The following is a 20,018-nucleotide window of genomic DNA, read 5'->3' as shown; positions in this document are numbered from 1 at the left end:
ATCAAGCATGCATTAATTAGGAGATTGCCACACAAAAGAAACTTAAATTCTCTCTTCAGATTTTTTTTTCCTTTCTGCAATTTCTGAAGCCTGGGTTTGTGAGTACAAGTGTGGAGAAGATTACTGTAAATATTTTTAATTGGTCTAGTGAAATCTTCATAACTTCTTGCTTTGAGCTCTTCTACCAAGAGAAAGGAAAAAAGCTCCCTGTTTAAAATAATATGATTGTACAAATAAACCTTTGCTCAATGGTTTAGCTCCTTGGGTTTGTAATATTTCCTGCAGCTTTTTATTGTTGGATTTATGTATGTGTGTTTGTGTGTCTGTATATATGTATATTTATGTGTGAAAAAGTAGCTTAGCATGCCAAAGCAAAGTTTCCCACAGTGTTACTTTTTTCATGATAATTTCGCTTAGTTATATATATACCAGAATAAGCCCATCTTCAAAGTTTTGTGATTTTTAGAAATGGGAAGCATTCAGAAAGAGCCTTTGCCCAGGTTAACAATTGTAATTGGTTACACCTGCATGTAATCAACACCTCAGTTCCCTTCCATGAACCCTTGGGTTGTTGACCTGCACATTGTCAAGTGTTTGTTTTCTAATGGATAAAACAGTTGTGTTTCACCTGGGCTTTGGCTGTCTAGCCCTGTAGGTGCCAAGTATCCATTTCTGGACAGACGAATTCCTGTAAGAGTTCACTGAATGAAAACTAAAAAGGTTTCCATCAGGCTGAGTCTTAATGATCCCATTAAAATGAACATCATCTTAAAAAGTGCCCTGAAGTTGTAGAAAATCATGTCAGAAGGATGAGAATTGTAAAATAAAAAATTTCCGGCTTCAAATAATGTTAATAATTAAAAGTTTGGTCCTGAACTCCCAATGTTCTTGATATATTCAGTAACACTTTTTTTTTTTTTTTTTTGGGGGGGGGGGGCCGCCCAAATATGCTTTAAAAATTGTAACTAAAACTACATTTTGCTCTTCTGTGATAATATTCTACATATATCACCTGTAAACCTTAATATCACTGGAAACAATGTCTGTACAGTAAGTTATTTCCCTTGTCTTCCCTTCCAAGTAAATAAGAAGGAACAAAGAGAAATTATTAACAGTTAAAAATTTATTTTTGTGACTTGGATTCAACTGAATACCAATGTCTGTGAGTAGAAGTCAACACATATCTGTGGCCAGAGTGAGACTGAACTTCATTTTTGTTGACGGGGACACTTCCCCCTCCATTTCTATTTTTTTTTTTCTATTTCCTGGTGAAATAATTTTATATAGGCATATGTAAGTAGTAACATTCAAACCATCTGCATCTGACAGGCTATGGAGATATGACAATGATGGCTTCTTCTGGACGATAGATGAAGGAAAGTGTAAAATAATTTTACAAGCATTTAAAAAATAAAAGTTCTGATAAAGAATACAAGACAATCTGCTTTTTCACATCACCTTCTCATAAGTACCAGTTCTTGGAAGAAGGATAATATGTAGAAGGCTCTTGAAAATACTCATGTTTTTCTGCCACAGAACTCTTTCAAAGGAAACTGAATTAATCATAACAGCCTCTTGAGTTACTAAAACTAGCAAGATAAATGGTTTGTTGTGTGGCAATGCCATTCAAGCAGATGAACATTTAGAAACTTAACTTATTTCTCTTCTGTTTTTGAAATACAGGTGCTGGCAACAGGACTAAGTGGCCTCTATTCATCTTTGCCTACGAAGTTAGAAGAAAAAGGGGAAGAGTGGCACTGTCTACTGAAAGATGACTGGCTGTTGTCACCAGCCCTCGTGCAATTCATGAATTCTCTTGAATTTTGCAATGCTGTGATACAGGTAATGGAGCAGAGTTGTCCTCTTCTCTTGAAGCAGTGGTTTTATATACTCTGCAAAAGTTTTTGAATGATGGAGTTGAGTTTCCCATATTGATGGCATGGACTTGTACGTTACACTAAATAAGTTGCTTATGAAGTGAAGGCTTTGTGCTGATTGTCCCAGTTGTAAGGATGAATTAATGTTTTTGTTTTTCAGATGACAAATGTTTCTAATAAATTCAGCGTAATTGTGCTGCTTCTTGATATTTCATTACAAAATTAGGAGTATTTTCTTTATTTTTTTTTTTAAAGTTTATTGCATTTTAATGCTACTGTTGATATTAAAAGTAAATTGAATGCCTTTACATGGGGGGAAGAGTACTATTTATGTATTTGTGTTAAAAAGCATTCTGTCTTTGTCTAAGCACTTTTAACAGTGTACATAAGAAAACAGTCTGTTTAGTCTGTTTTGCCTTTCAGTGAGCGTTGCATTTCAATTATTAATTTTAGATCGGCCTGTTTAGAGTACATACTCTGTTCCTAATAAGTGTTTCTTGATTTTTTTTTTCTGGCTTTGATCCAGAAAAATCTATTTTGTATTGTTTTTAAGGACAGAGGACCCTATAGAGTGCTTGCCCAGTATTTTATTAACATAGGATATAAGTTCTACACGGGCTGTAGGTATGTGTTACTTCAAGAAATGTGCTGAATAGGATTGAAAATAACATTTACTGTTAAATAAAAAATAAGTTGTAGTGAGATGCATGCAAAATACAGTAAAGCGACTGATTGACTATTAAAGCATTGAAAGGGTGAAAATAACAGTAGCTGTCATTCTTTAAATGCAGTATAAAAGATTTTTTAACATGTGTCCAAGTGGTGTTTTTATGCAGGAGATCTACATTTGTAGGAGGTAATATTTAATACCTTTTTTAGAGTCCATGGAAAAGTTACCGCAGATGAATTAAAGAAGAATATATAATTTTAAAACTGCTTTTCAAATAAACTGAAAATGATCAAAGATCTTGACATGCACAAAAGAGCAGTTTCTGAGTGCTGCCTGATTGTGTCTTTATAGACTATCTTCAGCGATGTGCAGGAGAAAAGTCAGTTACTGCAGGAATTTTTGCTTAATGCATGGAATGGTTTTTATGCTGTGGCTTGTTCTGTGCTGACTGAAAAACTTTGGGCGGAGATTAATAAGGGATAGTGTAGCCAAGACCTCTTGCCATTTACTACTTTTTCCCTGGATCACAGCATGAAGAAGGGTAACCATTTTTCTTCCCCTTTTCAAAGTCAGGGTTATAAATTATAGGAATTCTGGGAAGAATTGCAAGTAGGAAAATGTATTTGTGGCTGCATGTAGGCTGTGACATTCAAGTTTAAATACAAACTTCAAACAGAATATATTAACCTGGAGTGCTTCTGAAGGGATATTTTTTTGCTCTTACTAAATTTCTTTTAAATGCATTAATTGATAATATACTTTATTTTGTGGAAGATAGTGAATGCATCATTATAAAAGTAGATTTTTGGCTTCCAATAGCAGTTTCTTTAAAAGCTATTTTTTTAAAGCTAATAACCTATTGAATAAATAATGTATGTTGTTTTTCTTCTATTTTTTTCTGTTTTTTTCTTCCCCGTTGGTTGGGGGAAGAGCATGTGAACTAAATGTTCTTATGCCATAGCCTAGAGAACGCTTTGGTTTACCTACTCTTAAAACACAGGAAAACAGTTGTTCTGCTTTTTCTTGTTGTAAGAGGACAATTTAATGATGGCAGGTCCACCTTCAAGTGACCCTGTGAAGGTTGCAGGAGCTAAATTTAGAATCTCAAGTCTTCCTTGATGCATGGGCATGCACGCTTTGCTGTCCATCCATTCATCTTTGTCAACACACGGGGAGATTGAAAAGCCCTGTTCTCCCACTGTTGGCAGGCTTACTGTAATTAAACACGGTTTGTGTTTGAGGAACACACAATCTTTAAGAATCTATATCATAGAAAATGCTAGTGAGAGGGACAAATTAACATGGCTTTTTAAATGTGAAACTATTTTGGTAGTGGGCAGTACTAGTATCTTCCTTGTTGTGTTTGAAATCTCACTGGAACTGTTCTGTCTGTCTTTCCTCACCTCCCTTCCCCTTAGGTCGCACATCCTTTGATACGTAACCAGCTTGTGAATTACATTTACAACGGATTTTTGGTGCCAGTAATGGCTCCTGCGCTCCATAAGGTCAGTGGTGAATGCAGGCTTGGCTTGAATGAGGCAAAGACGTTGCGGATGATCTCTGTGTGAAGATACGTAGTTAACAGTAGTGAGTTCTAGGCTGACTTCCCACCTTTTCCTTCCATAATTCCTATTTACTCTATGCAGATTGTTAAACAAGATGGGGATATTTATGAAGATGTTGAAAGTTTTGAAGTGAAATGGAGAGCCAAAAAAATTTTGTTGCATTAGGCTGACATACCATCAAAAAGCAGTGACCATTTAGAGAGCATTACATCATGACAGATGTTTCCATGAGGATTATTTTTCCAAATGAATATTTTTCCAAAAGGAAAATGCCCAAATTCCAAATGTCGAAAAGGAAAATGTTCTGTCAATAAATATTCCCCCAACTTTAGCTAAGTTGGTAGTGTTTCCTTATCACAGTTGGTAGAATTATTTTCATAAAGTGGAGAAGAAATGGAATTTTGTCAGTTTTCTAATGTGCTGGGGTGCAATTTATGTTACTTCAAAGAAAAAAAAATCTTTGAGTTTTAGTGATTATCCTTCGCAAAATATTTCACTGATGTTGGTGAATTACTGATTTTCTTATTTTTTTATTTTTGTTGGACTGCAGGAAACTACACGTCCTGCAGAATACATCAATTAACAGTCATGTTCCTAAAAAAGAGTATCTTGTGTGAGGAGAAAAAACAGGAATTGATGAGAAAAAAAAATAAGTTTTTTTTTGGATATCTACCAAAAATTGCCAGGAGAAGACTAATAAATAACTTTTTAAAGTTCTACTAATTTTTAATAAGCTTGCCAAGCACAAAGCTGTGCACCTGTTCCATTTCTGAGAGGCCAGTGAAACACCATCTCCTACTTCCTAGTGTAGGACTTGTCTTGGCAGTACACACAATTCCTTGTGGTAAGCAGTCACCAAGAAAGTAATAAGCAGTGTAGAATCTTCAGCGATTCAGCAGAACACAAACATTTGAGAATTTGGCAGGGGCTGAAATAAAATTTGGCTGCGATCCGGATTAAGTTTGTAATCTGTCATTCAGATAGTTCACCCCCTTACCTGACAGGATTTTTTTTTTTTCTATTTTATAGAAATTTCTTGACTTAATCCAGTAAAAACACTGGGAAGTACAATCAAAAGTGAAACGGTAGGTAGCTTTAGGTCAACGTTACAGATAACAAGTGAGATGTCAGAAGGTAGCCATGGCATTCTGGTTTTAGTAGGTACTGTTTTTAACCTCTGAAGTGCTCAAGACAAATTTTAGGGTTCTTGAATACTACCATGCAGCTGAATGCTATTTGTATTGGTCAATATAACTCCGAACCTCCTATTGGCTTGATTATTGCATTATAGATGCTGTTTAAATCCTTTAAAGCATGCTGTTCTGATTAGTTTCTTCATGTGACAGAAATCTTATTCAACCACATTTATATATTCTGAAATTGGGTGAAATCATACGTGTCTTGAAAATGGAGGTGTTGGCTGCTAACACACGTGAGCTTCGAGCCCAGGTCTTTCCTGAGCCCTTAAATTCTATTGCATCCTTTTTCTTCCATTAATAAACCTTACCTTGATTAGCATTAAGTTTGACTTCTCATTAAAAAATAAATATTTTATGTATTTAAACCCCAAACACACTTATCGGAGAAGATGTATTGCACCATCTAGTGGATTTGACACAAGGCTCTCACATAGATGAGACTGAAATCTATAGCAAAAGGAAATAAATAAAGAGAGGTACCTTTGACCTCTTCAGTCTCTGTGTTGTGCCACATTAATTTAACAGAAAATAAATATTTTAAATCTTTGCTTTTGGGATAGATGCCTCTGGGCTAAGTCAGATAATTATGCTATAACAGCTCTTTCATATGCTACAGTGATTTTTAGCGGTCATTCCAAAAGTTCAGGCTGTGTTGAGGAGTAAGCAAGTATCGTCCATTTGGGAACTTCAGTATTGTAATGGAACTTTTGGTTTTCTCTCCTTAATAACACAAAGGTGAAAATGAGAAGGGCCAAAATGAGAGAAAGGCCAGAGGCATCATGGTGGTTTTAAAACAGAAGTACTTTCATTACTTTAGTTGAATGATACTACATACGTCTTGATTTTTTTTTTCCTCAACTTGATAGAGTTGGTTTGGTATCATAGAGTCTACTTGTGGTTGAAGAGTTTAATTTTTATCCAGTTTTTTATCAGTTTGGGTTGCTTGGATTAATTCTGACATGAATACAGGAGCATGGTATAAAAACCTGATTTGAAAGACAGATCTGGGGAAGGTTAAAGAGGGGCTAGGAAGAGATGCTAATTATTAGTACGTGTTCTGTAAATCTCTGCTCATGGAAATCGTACTAGTAGAATTTAATTGGTATGGAACAGCTGCTTCTGATACCTGTTGGTGACAGACATGGAAGGAAGCGAGTCCAGACCTTGTATGGCATGCAAGCCCTAGCATCCCACATCCAGTCTGGTACCCATGGTTCTAGCTTAATGCAGAATTCAGAAGAGAGAGGAGCTTTTGGCTCTGTTGGCATACTGCTTCAGATCTGCTCTGTATGTATTCTATTCCAATTTTCCCTCAAGAAGTAGATGTTTTGAGTTCAAAATTGCTTTGCAGAGAGACACAGACTTGAATTTGTTGTTTTGAAAAGACAGCTCCAGTCGAGAATGCAGACATCTAGGAAAGAAATCTTCAGTCTTCTGTGTTCTCATTGTGATAGAATTTGATTTCTGTGTAAAACAACAACAGCCACATCAACAAATCACGTTATTATGACTTCCTGTATGATCACCAAATCTAATTTAGATTATTCAAGTATATAAAATAAAACAAGCCAAACAACTGTACAAGCAATATTCAATAAATTGTGTAGCTAATAACCTTATTATCTTGTAATCCCTCATGGAGCAACAGCAACATTAGTTTGCCTTAGCAACTGAGGTATTTGGATATGAACAAAATATCTGGTATGGGGAGGGTTGCTTGCTTTTGGATTGAAGCTGAGCCTTGATCATGCTGGCCAGTCTCTCCTTCTGTTTTTGTCCAGAGCTGCAACATAGCTGAGGCTGGCAGGCACCTGTGGATGTCATCCTGCCTAACGCTCTCACTCAAGCAGGATCAGCTAGAGCAAGTTGCTCAGAAAAGTGCGCTAGTTATTTCTTTGCCTTTTTTTTTTTTTTCCTGATGTCAATTTGCAATTTCCTGGATTTCATTTATTGGCCCATTGCTTCTTATTCTTTTACCAGGCACCATTGAGAAGAGTTCTGTTATCTTTGCTCCTTCCCAGCAGGTATTCGCACACATTGATGAGATCCTGCCGAGCCTTCTGTTCTTCAGGCGGAATAGTCCCAGCTCTCTCTGCCTCTCAGATGCTCTCACAGCATATTCATCTTTGTGGTCCTTTGCTGAACATGCTCCACCATGTCTGTGTACCTCTTGTCCTGGGTGGCCCAGCACATCTTAGCAGTGCTGAGTAAAGGGGAAGGATGCCCCCCACCAACCTGCTGGAAATGCAGCCCAGGGGTCGTCTTCGCTGCAAGAATGCACGGCTTGCATGTGGCCAGTTTTTGTCCCCAAGGACCAGTACGTCAAGGTCCCTCTGAATGGCAGCACAGCCAGTCTGTCAGCTACACGTCCCAGTATTTAATGTCTACAAGCTTGCATGAGGGTACACTTGATCGCATCGTCTAGGTCATTAATGATGATGTTAAACTGCCCTGACCTCAATGTAGCCCCCTCCTCACCGGCATTCAGCTGTACTGTGCGTTGCTGATCAGTCTTTTGAGCCCAGCAGTTCTACTGGTTTTCAGTCCACCTCACTTCATCATTTTGTCTGTGCAGATGTTGTGCAAAAGGCTGTGTCAAAAGCCGTGCAAGAGACAGTGTCAAAAACCGTGCAAGATAGACACCAACTGCTCTGCATTTATCTGTTGAGCTAGTCATCTTGTAGAAGACATGATTTCCCCTTCATAAATCCAGCCTGCTCCTAATCACCTTCTTGTCTTTAATGTGTTTGGAAATGGCCTTCTCTTCTCCCTGCTTAAAAAGGTGAACAATTAAACAATACACTTGGTGAAAGTATCACGGCTTTTCAGAATTTCTGTACGTGGCTCAAGGCTTTGAGATGTGTATATGCGTGATCTTGAACTGTCTCTAATGCTCATGGAATTACGTAGTAATGCCTTTTTTAAATTTTTGCAGGCTGTCCCCCGTGCATACTTACTATGTACATGATTCACCGTGTGAATGAAACACTACGAGAGTGTTGAGGATAGCAGTGCATTGCTATGAATAAGTTGGGATGGGGAGACCAACGTACTTGGCTTGGTGTCATTTGATGGTTTTATTCAGCTCAGGGAGTTGATATGTAGCTGAAAAAAGAATCAGCTAGTTCAGTTTTTTTCCAGTTAAGGAAGTTTCAAATTTATTGTGCAGGCTAGCTGGCTTGAAATAACCTGTTTTTCACTGTGAACTCTCTGAAGGTTATTTAGGGAGCAGATTAACTGTGCTGTGCTTTAAAAAACAACAAACATTGTTTAAGTTTATGACTCCCTAACTTCGTTTCTCAAAGATAAGTGTCCTAATTATAGCATGTTCCTGCAGCCGAATTTATACCTGGTCTGTACTTGTCTGTTGTCGCTTTGCGTGGGTTATCCCACCTACCCACGTAATGAGGAATTGACAAATATGTTCATATCCCAGAAGCTGAACATTGCCAAGTGGGTAGATAGAGCTCAGATTTGTATCGTGTAGCTGGGGATATGCATTACCTGGCTGCAGTGAATAGTCCTGTCTTGTCCTTTGGTTGGTTTTTATTGTACTTCTTACAAGAGTTACCTCCCTTGCTTCTGACATCTGAGTTTCTAGAGGAATGGAAACACATGATTCAGTGCTGTTCAGTGGGATTTGTCTGAGCATTTGTTATGCAAGGTCAAGAATTCCTTATTTCTGTACAGATTTAGTTAAAACCAGAAAGAATAAAATATCTTCTCCATAAAGATAGACAGAGAGGTTAGGAGAGGTTAGCTTGATAGTTTTCGTTTTGTAGTAACAGCCCACGATTTTTGCCCAAACCATCCTTCGTTTTTTTCTGGTGTAAATGTCTGGGATTTAAGACAAGACTATCTGACAAAATCTGCTCATAATTTAAGAGTGGCACTTTTTGATAGCATGCCAGTTACAACTTGAAATTATGCAAATCTTTATGTTCCCCCCTAGCTTTTGGTACTTTGGAAAAAATACTTGCGAGAAGGTGTACTTCTGCCCAGGAAGGGAGCCATGACATTGTGTTTCTGTGATATATCTCACTGGCTATTTTTCCCTTCATTTTCAAAGCTAACTGCTTGGAGCTCTGTCAAAAAATATAAGGTATTCAGGGGCCAAACTTCACAGTGGTCCAAGTAATAAAATCAGGCTAATTTCCTCGTCAGTTAAAGTCTAGTTGAAGTCCCACAGTGAATCAGAATAACGCCACTGAAGTTGAAAAAGTCTTACTGGTTGTGACAGGGGCCCTGTTGCCTTGTTTTAGTCTTTATGTATTTGGTATTAGAAAGTGCTTATATACCTTATTCTTTTCGATACTTGTCGTGCCATTGTATAAAGCTGACCAGAGTAAACCTTTTCAGGAGGTCTTTAATGGGTATAGATTTTTGCCATCAAAACGATGTGTTAGATAAGAAGGAGTCACACTGTGACTATATATGAGATATCACGTTACCTTTGATGCAAATAAGATTGTTTATATATACCTCTTTCCTGGAAGCTCATATGATTACTTTGGCATTCAGAGCACATGGGTTATGAAGATAGCTATCCTGATCATTTTGCATGTTTATGTAGCTTGTGTAATTTCAATTTATTGAAGATAGTGCTAAAAACTTGTCAAATTATATGATTAAAGCATTTTTTTCATTTCTTAGTATTTACTGCTACACTATATGCATTTAATTGCTAGGATATTATTTCTCTACTTGGAAAGCTAGTTTTAATCTGAAAAAAGGAAAATTGTACCAGCTTTTTAGTGAAAAACATTGCTGTTGGCCAAGCAAACAGAACGTGTTTCTGGGAGCACTGGCATGGTCCTGTCGAATCAGCTCTGTCAAGTGAACGTCAGTTACATTGCTCACTAATCCATCTAAATGAAAACCTCTGAAGTGGTATGCTACTGTGATAATTCAATAATACTTGCTCGATGATTACACTGCTCAGCTAGGGGGAAATGACCTGTGAATTATGCTGTACTGATTGGAAGTAGCATCTTTATAAATATCCTAAAAGAACGTCAGTTTCCAGTTAGAAATAATCCTATCTCTCACCTTATTGAGACAGCTGCTGTAAAAAGGTGTAAATACAGTGTTACTGGAAAAGTTTGAATAGTTCTATGCTTTGGAGAAGCCCATCAGTAGCTACAAAACTTAATTTTAGCTGCTACAAAGTGGACATATGTTAAAGGTGCCATTCACTTTTTACATCAGGCAATTGATTTGAACTGTAACGAGGTACAAACTGAACCTGTTTATTAATTGGAGCAGAAGGAAGTTGAAGCAGTTCTTGTTTTCTGGTTCCTCCCTAAGTGCAAACTTTCTCTGTCACTGATCCTACTTGTTCAGATGGGAAACTGATTGATTGAGGATAAAGCTTGCCTTTATTTCCGAGGTAGTTTTATCCTGAATCAATTCCCTGAGCCAATTCGCTGTGCAATGAAGTGAAGCATGAACACTTCTGCCAGTATAAGCAGGGGGCAAGAAGTTGAAAATGAATAGAAAGGAGAAGAGGGTGGGAATGGTTGAATTTTATTTTGTACTTTTTAATCAGGGAGGTGGATTTATTCAGGTTTAAACTGCTCATGGATCTAGAAGGTAAGTTCTAATGAGGACATTCATGGTCTCTTCCTAGGCAGTGTGAAATCCTTGTAGGAAGGAGAGGGGAAATCATGAAAGCCATACTCGTGTAAGAAGGCACAAAGCTGTAAATTAGAAAGTATATTGTGCAGATCCCAAGGGAGAATAGCCAGTAATAAAGAATCAGTGCAATTGGTCTAACACAGTCAGTGTAATATATTAAACGGAACTCGCAATGACAGTAATTTCTGGCTCTCTGCTATTACTTGGCACGGTGACTTGTAAAAGCTGGATCTCTTTACAGCGTTCTGCCTCACCATCTAATCAGTCATCAGAAGAGGCGAGAAAAGATTTACTAAAAATTATTACATAATAAGAGAAGGGTATTAAAATGCTAAAAGTAGCTTTCTGTTTTCGATAATCTCTGATCATATATCTATCTGGCTATGAAGGCTCCCTCTTGTAAAAATACCTGTATCTGTAATCTTCAAAAATATCTGTAACAACTGCCTGTTGTAAGGAAAAACATGTGGATGAGGCTTCCAAATGGCATCTTTTAGATGCATACTTTATATGTGTATTTTTCAAAATTCCAATAAGTTTTTGTCATTACAGCAATGGATAATGGAAATAGAAATGGCAGAATCCTTGTCTGAGTAATGTAATGGATACAAATTTTTCTCATTTTTCATTTTCAATCCTACAATTTTATCTCAAGAGCAGAGATATCCCCAGTCTTTACCATTCCTGAGCAATTTTAGTAGAAAGGATCTAATGCAAAGTATGCTGCTGGTAGGTTTTCTTTTTTTGCTATTGTAGTGGTGATGGATTTTAATACTGCTGAAATATCTTTATCAAAAACGTACCTCCAAATTCTTATTTAGCAACGGACTTCTTCTAGCAAACTACCACGTCGTCATTCATCTCCCTTTATTATGGTATTTTTCTTGATCCTCGAATTATCAGAGGTGAGGAATTTTCAGATTAAATGTCACACTTGTGGATATGTGAAAGTTTTGGCTCGTTTCTTATCATCCTTTCAAAGATGTTCACATAAATTCACTTTCAGGGCTAGCTAGGACAAATTATACTGAAATCAAATTTACAGTGAAATACAGTTTTTTGTAAGCTGCCTCAAGTTTTGATTGTAGTGGATGTTCTTGATGTGTGTAGTAATGTTTTGTTTTCTGGGAACATTCGTTCTTCTGTTGTTTACCTAAGTACTGATTTGGATTTATTTATTTTTTTAGAAAGGATTTTCCTACTTTACCCAAATCTGTCTCACGAGACATTAGTTTCAGGAAAAACAACAGCAGGTACTCTGAATGAAGCTTAATATCACGGTGTGGGTATCTTAGACAAGAGAGATCTTCAATAACAACTGCACAAATTGAACCAGCCTTTCTGTCAGCACTGAATATGTTATGTACAACATGGAACAGTTTTACCAGGTTAAAGGAGTCTTTGCCAAGGCTGATTTTTGCCTAGTGTGACTGGTTTCTCCAAAGTCCATCCTTAGTTAATTGCAAAAGAGAGTGAGTTCTCTGAAGGCTCATTCGGGACAGGTTAATGTATCCCAGTGAGGAAAATGAAAATAGCCTCGAGGAGCTAAAATTAGCCTTTTTGAATACTTCTCTTGCTGTCTCAAATCTTCAGAAATTACGCTTACTGAAGAGTAAAAACAAGAAGCACACCCAGAATGCAAGATGGGGAAAATATGAAATGACTGTAAAAGCACACATCTGCTTGCCAGGCTAATTGATCCTAAGCTTATACAAGGCTTTTGTTTCAAATGCCAAAGAGCAATATATTTTGATTTGCTTTTGTAAGGAAGCAGAAGGGCCATCTCTGTGCTGGTTTTACGGACAAGTTGTGCACAAGGGTATGCTGAGAGAAATCCCAGAACACAGTAGCAGTATTGTCGCTTGTGTACCCTTACCTTGCCTGCCTTGAGCATTTTATGATGGGTTGCAAAATAGACCCTAGCCTCGTTTATTGCACAAGTTTGAAGGAGTGTTGTGATGAAGGTGGTGCATTTTCACTGGAAAATGCAAAAAGATTCCTATGAATCCATTTTAAACCTTTACAAAGCATAGTCTCCTTCCCTCTTTCTCAGAAAATGGCTAAGCAGATTCAACAACATCCTTCCCAGGAAGAATTAAGAATTAAACATGATGTGGCACACTGCACGAAAAACCTCAATTCAAACAATTGAGATTTAACAAAGTAATAAGTAACTTTCTGTGACCTATTTGGGCTGCCTTAATCGCTATTTGGTGCTTCTAGCTCTGTTTAGTGGTGTCAATGAGGTGCTGGCTACAGTAAAGAGGATTTCTTTTTTGTTTAGTCCCCAAGCTGCAAGGAACGCTGAACATGCTCTCAGAATTGAACATTTCTTTCCTAAAGTAGTCTCTCGCTGGCTTTCTTCTGCCCTTTGTTTCATTCATGATGCACACTCTGAAAAGCTATTGCTTTCTCTTGCTGATACAAATGTAGCATGAGTTGCCCAAAGAGCATTGATTTCAGAAAAAGGTCACTGCCCTTGTGAATCTGCAGCCTTTGCTTGCTTTCATTTACAGTTTCAGTATTTTATATATCTACATAGGCCCATTCCTCTGCTGTCAGCGAACATCTGTGAAACCCGCAGGCCAAGAGCGTGCTTCATTTTCCTCATAAAGGATGAAGGAGTGACAGAGACATAACAATATATTACTTCTGTCTGGCCTTTTCTTGGCAGAGGTTTTAAACTCTTTGATGAACTGTATGCTATCATTATGATGTCACATGATGGATTTCTTGGGGTTTGCTTTTTACTGTTTGCTGCTGTAACACACAAAACAGAAAATGCCAGCTCTCAGGGCAACAGTCAACGGCTGTAATCAGAAAGCCTTTATTTATTTATTTATTATTTTTTTACCCCACAACTTCTCACACCTTTTGGCTGTTGCAAAAAAAAAAATAAAAATGAATCTCAGTTCCAACCAGAAACAGTTTCCTTTGTTGCACAACCCCTTGCTCATTTCCCTAGCAAGTTTTATGGTGGTGGGGGTGTGGCGGTATTGCTGTGGAAATGTGTGCCTACGTGTATATGCACGTAAAAAGGCATTTTATCATAATACTTACAGTAATGCAGAATTTGAACCAGAGCTGTAGCCACAGGGTTAATCCTGGTGATTTACAACTTCGGGGTGCTTGATCTCACAACTTTTTTTTTTTTTTTTTCACTTGACAGTTGTTTGAGAAGGAGGAGGAATGAATTCATAAACTGGATTCTGAGTTGGAGTGTATGTTAATAGATATTCTTTCAGGGAAGATCTGTTTTCTCATTTCTGGATTGGGCAACACTGAACATACAACTACAGACCTAGCAAACATGTCTGGCTGTTGTTTACTTAGCTTTACAAAGTTCACAGAGCCAGTGAAAGTGTGCCATGTTCCTTTCCTTTCGCTATTATGTTTTAGTGCTTGATTTTGACCAAAATAAACTGAGAAATGAACTCATTTCTGGTGAAAAATGTGACTATTGCAGCTTCCCTGGTGTTTTGTTTCTAATACCAAAATTATGTAGTTAGTCTGCTGCTTGATGTTAAGGGTGGTGGAGCAGAGTGTCAGAATAAAGCCTCAGAAAGAGAGGGAGTCAGTGACCTCAACTTCAGAGCTACTCTGCATTCTCCTCGTCGGTGCCCCCTCTCCATAAGGTCTGCAGGCTGTATACAGCATTCCTATGTTCTGTGTAACTGGCCAGAAGCAGCTTGTGATCTTAAATGCTTTAAAGGGAGCGTTTGCTGGATGACATTACTGTGCATGTAGCTAACGTGTGGCATGATGGAACAGGGATTTCAATATTTACGGCATGTTACGTAAGTGCTGCCCTTCTGAGGCACTTCTAAATCCTCTTAGTTCTTAAGTGACAGCTTTGATTCTTTTTTTTTATTTTTTTAATAAAATCAGTCTTTTCATTTATCCAGCTAAGTTTGGTAAACAAAAGATGTTTAATACTTCCTTTCATACAGAGAGATTTTTGTGTTTGAGGGTTTATCTTTGTACACTTAAGCTTATTAGGTTCCTGGGTAACTATTTTTAAAAAGCTGACTTTGCAGCAGCAGTGTGTGGTGCAGAGGTGGCCTTTGGAATTCGCTGTGCCTTGTCGGTGCCTAGTGTCAGTAGATAAGCTCCAAAAGGCTTGCATTAAGTGGAGTAGTATGGGCTATCCAAATGGTATGCAAGCATCGTGTGGATATGGGACAATTGTGTTTTGACATACAAATAGGCAATAGCAAACACTTTGGCCTTTGTTTTGCATGTGTATGGCTGTATACACATACCTTTTAAAAATTGAGTGAGATGGAAAATAGTGGCAAAATTGTGGATAGACATGTTTTGGTTTTTTAATTTATTTTTTAAAGCTCCGGACCTATGAGTTTGTACTGTGCTTTGATTCTGCTCTGTTGTCGTTTATTTTTACTAATGCGGTAGGTCCAGGTATTCACATCTGAGAATGCTTTTGAGGAATGGCCGAAGTGTGATTCAAAACCCCTGACACAGCAGAAATGTGGTGGGGAACTTCTAGCAGGATTCGGCTCGTAGTATTTCAGCATGTATGAGATCTGGGGTGTTGGCAGTTTTGGGAAGTTTTTACTTCTGGGGAAGCAAGACATAAGAAATGGGTTCAAAATGCTTATGAGTAAGTCAGAAGCACATTAATTTGCAGGTTTAGAAGCAAGGGTCTCAGTATTTTGGTGGCAGCATATGGAGAGCTTAGGGTGGGTTGCAGGGTAGGGGTGGATATTTTGTGTGCACATTATGTTTGCATTTACCTTTTATTTTCCTGTAGGTGACTGTGGAAGAAGTGATGGCTACCACTGCATACCTGGATCTCTTCTTGCGTAGTGTTTCAGAGCCAGCCCTCCTCAAGATTTTCCTCCGTTTTATTTTGCTGCATCGACATGAGAATGTGCACATCCTAGATACACTTACTAGCCGAATCAACACCCCATTCCGGGTAAGGCAAGCAGGAGGCAAAGTCAGGTGCTCAGCGTGGATGCGGGTTTACTAATTAAATGGGAGAGTCCGTGGTTGCAGTGAGTATTTGTCTAACTAGGAATTTTCTCCCCCACCCAAATGTGTACTTAAAAAATATATATATATATTTATGCTGGCACCTAGCTATGGTGGCACTGCTGCACTGAGAAGTTGATAAATGTGTGAGGTGGTCTGGCCCATACACAAAATGGGATAGAGGGAGATGAGGGCTTTTGGAAGTTTGAAGTTTGTTAGAACTCTAAAGGGAAATTTGGAAGTGTTTTCATTGTGGATATCGCTGAATTAGTGCTGCCATAGATAACTCATTCATAGGACTTAAAATCAAGGTGAGGTACATTTTTGATCTTTGGAGTTCTGCCTAGCAGCAAGTATTTGCAAATGATCTTTGTAGGAGACAGTGGGAGCCCTGTAAGGATGTCTCCAAATTGCTCAAGTTGTGATTGCAGTATTGCCAATGTATTTCTCAGGAACCAAGCGCGTATTGCCGTAGCATGTTTGCTTAACAGAGATATTGCCAGCTTTCTTGATTGATTAAAAAAAGGCACTTTCTTGCTCAAGTGATCAGATTGCCACTTCCTTTTCTTTCTTCACTCCTCCATGTAGTACGGTTTATCTCAAATTTGCAGTGAGCCCCTTTGCAGTATAGGCACAATGCTCCACAGTGACTGGAGAGCTAGCTTACAGAGACAGTCAAGTTACCTTTGCTAACAGTTTCATCTTCTGGCAGATAAAATGAATACTTGTTGCACTGGACCACCCTTCTGAGCCTTGCTTGGCTGGCAGCATTGGCTGAATCTTGTGTGGTGGGTGCCCAACTTCATGGATGAAATACAGTATAAAGTTTTAGGGCGAGAAGCCAGAACACCAGCACGTGCATTCAATCTGTGTATTAGGGACAGTATCTTTGTCTGGAATTTGTTTGGGAATGTGAGTGAACACAAATACAGATATATGCTGTTGTTACTGCATTTTTAAGATGGATTAACTCTGAGAACTGAAACAGCTTCTGTCGACAAAAATGCAAATACTGTTGTCTCTGCTAATCATTAATTACTGTTCCATAGGCGGACGAGATTGGAATTGTAAAGACTTCTCCAGCCCTGAGTAACTCAGGATCCCAGCCAGAATGGTTCTGTGATACTAAATGAGTTTTCTGCAGTATAGCTTGGCCAAGTACAAAAGCCAGAGCTGCAGCCTTCTGTATGGTTTCCATAGCACAAAAGCTGCATATGTTATTATCGCTGAAAATACTTATTAATAAATCACGGGATTAAACTTCTGTACAGACAGGTGGCCAAATACGCTTGTAAATACTATCCTCTTTATCTCCTGGTAGTACATTCAATCTTTTCTTTTTATGAAATGCAAAAATAGACTAGCTCTTCTTCTTCAGAAGATTCTTGATTTCTCACTTGTCCTTGCAACCATATTGCAAATGTTGCCCTATACACTGCAATTACATAAATACAGGAAAACGTAAGGAATTGGCAGGTTTTGCACTCTGAGTGTATGAAGAACAGTTAGGCTTGGCTCTCAGTCTCTCAGAGGAAATGAGAATTCCCATTTTACCCCCACAATCCCTCACTAAAACACTCCTTTCACGTCAGGATCTGACTTCTTCCACAAGCTTGTCTTGCAGCTCTTCGTCTCTGCCCCCACATTCCCATTAACAACTGCAGTTCTGGTTGTTTCTTCCTGTCTTGCCCTTTCACTTTTTCTATTTCTGTAGGCATGAGGTCTTGGACTAACAAGCACCCTCCTGTCAGCTCCTGATACAAGTGGTGGAAGGGCAACAAATTTGAGCTCTGCTTTGCCTCACAGCAGGCCAGCTCATGACTGTTCCTGGGTTATTTTCTCTCTGTGCCTGGCTAGCTGTCAGCCATGCTTTATTACCTTCATGCTTGTCCACATCCCAGCTTGTTTTTTGAATGCAGGGCTTACTCACTTTCTCTTGCTCTTCTGCGGGTGTTAGTTGAATGACCAAACTAGGGAAGGCAGTCAAAGAAACGTTTGCTTTTTAGAGGTTCATCAAGTGAGGTTCATTAAAGCTTTACTATTTAATAGTTCCACAGAGATAGCTACCAAGTAAGGGAAAATGTATATATGTGTATGGATATTTTACAAGAAATCTGTGCATTCCTCTGGTCTTTGTCACCATGGACTTCGGATCATTCTGTAGGGCTGCTGAGTTACTGGTCTGAAAAAGAGAAGGGAAATGGTGAAACAAAGAGTCTTTTAAGTTGATGTTCTCAAGAAAGCCTGGGCTGGAGAGATGAACATAGCAATGTGCTGGTGCAGAGCTAGCTCAGAGCATGTTATCAGTGGGAGTAGGGAGAGTGCAGAGAAGAGGAGGAAATTCCACAGTTGGGAAGAGAAGCCTTGCCCAGGAAGGATGCTGGATTTAATCCGGAATGAATTACAAAGGACATTCAGTGACTGAAAAGAGGCAGAAGATATCTATAGCTTTTTCTTTATTTTGTCCTAATTTGTTTCTGTTTTTTTTTTTTGGTTTTTTTTTTTGTTTGTTTTTTGTTTTTTTTTTTTTTAGCTATTGAGAAGTGAGATTTATTTCATGTATTAATTATGTGATTAATATAGTGAGAGGCAAGATTAAGACCAAACACTAGGAAGGAGTCAACTTATGCTAAATAATTCTCACAAGAGCCAACCTGGTCCTGGGATCTAAGCCAGCTGTGAGATGCTGTTTCCAAAAAAGAGAAGCACAGGAGCACATGCCCAAGGGAGTAGGTGTAAAGAGGCAGGGAAATGATGGTGCTGTTGTTCACAAAAAACAACGAAAGAAAAGAGCTCATGCTTCTACCATGTTGGACACATCTCTGTAGTCAAGCAAGCGCCTGTTAGGTAAAAATACACTGCATGATAGTTTTGAAAGTGGTATATGCCTTATTTAGACATTATTTGTGACCAAAAATGCTGTAGAAGTCTCAAGTTTCTAGTCTGTCCTAAAGCTAGTGTGAAAATAGGGTGCCAATCACAAAAAGGGTATGATTTTTGCCTCTGCTGCACGTGACTGCTGAAATACTTGATTATGGGTGTGCTTGATCAGACCTTTGCCAATAAGGCAAGCGCACAGCTCCAGTGAGGAGTCCTATTTTTCTTTTACTTATTCTCACAGAAAGGATCTTTGTGCCTTGCCATGGTTCCCAGCCATTCAAATGACCTGTAATGGCAGGACTGGGAGCAACTCATATGGAGTGGATTCCAGTAAGAAATGGCTTGTGTAGTCCTATGTCAGTAAGCTATATTTTTCAAGGCAGTAGGGTATAGAAGCCTGTAGTTTTGTAATGTGCAGAACGCTAATCGTTCCTAATATGTAAAACAACCAAAACTTGAGGTGGTTTATAGCTTTTTTCAGAAAAGACTTTTTGATGATTTAAGTTCTTTGTCAGAGGTAAACCCTAGCACTTCATCTTGCAAGTAACAGGATTCACTTTATGCTGAATTAAGCTAAGAAATTAGGAAAAAAAAATAGACTGGTAAATTGTTGCTTTGAGTTTCCATATAATTTAATGTTAATACCCTTTAAATAATATTTCTTTTTTTATAGCTTTTTTGAAGGAAAATTCTGGATCATATTTTGCCAAAATGTAACATGGTATGTGTATAGCTCTAGACAACTTAATAAAATCCCATAAGGGTGCTGACAAAATGAAATAGCATGCTAACAGTAACTTAAAGCATTATGTTCTGGCAGAGTCATTCTGTTATGCAGAATGGAAAGGTACAATTTCCAGATCAAAAACTGAAGCATTTATCATTTTCCAGCTCTGTGTGGTCTCCTTGGCACTGTTCAGAACGCTCATTGGCTTGCATTGTGAAGATGTGATGTTGCAGCTAGTTTTAAGGTAAAGCCCAGACTCTTCTTTCCACTTTTCATTCTAATCCTGGGACATGTAATCTCAGTCTATGGATGCAGACTTAGATGGGGGTTCTCCAAGACAGCTGAAATGCAAGCTACTACAGAGATAAGAATATTTACGGTTCTGACAAAAGTAGGCTAGACCTGAAGAAGCATGATTTATGTCCTGCGATCTTCAGGAACAAGAGATTTTTCATGTGATTTATTTCT

The 20,018-nt window shown here is 38.3% G+C and overlaps 1 protein-coding gene across 9 annotated transcripts in view; it reads left to right on the top strand.

The window, feature by feature from the left end:
- FAM160A1 (family with sequence similarity 160 member A1) overlaps positions 1–20,018 on the top strand; it is an 88,448-nt gene that overhangs the window by 53,806 nt on the left and 14,624 nt on the right. For all 9 annotated transcript variants that reach the window (XM_035324576.1, XM_035324569.1, XM_035324574.1 and 6 more), the window contains 4 exons: positions 1,684–1,842; positions 3,966–4,052; positions 15,720–15,887; positions 19,715–19,794. In XM_035324576.1, coding sequence (XP_035180467.1) covers positions 1,684–1,842; positions 3,966–4,052; positions 15,720–15,887; positions 19,715–19,794 — 494 coding nt within the window. The remainder of the gene's footprint in view (positions 1–1,683; positions 1,843–3,965; positions 4,053–15,719; positions 15,888–19,714; positions 19,795–20,018) is intronic.

Source organism: Oxyura jamaicensis, chromosome 4, assembly GCF_011077185.1.
Source record: "Oxyura jamaicensis isolate SHBP4307 breed ruddy duck chromosome 4, BPBGC_Ojam_1.0, whole genome shotgun sequence".
NCBI lineage: Eukaryota > Metazoa > Chordata > Aves > Anseriformes > Anatidae > Oxyura > Oxyura jamaicensis.
Note: the sequence above shows the minus strand (reverse complement) of the source record. Positions and strands in the feature narration are given on the sequence as shown.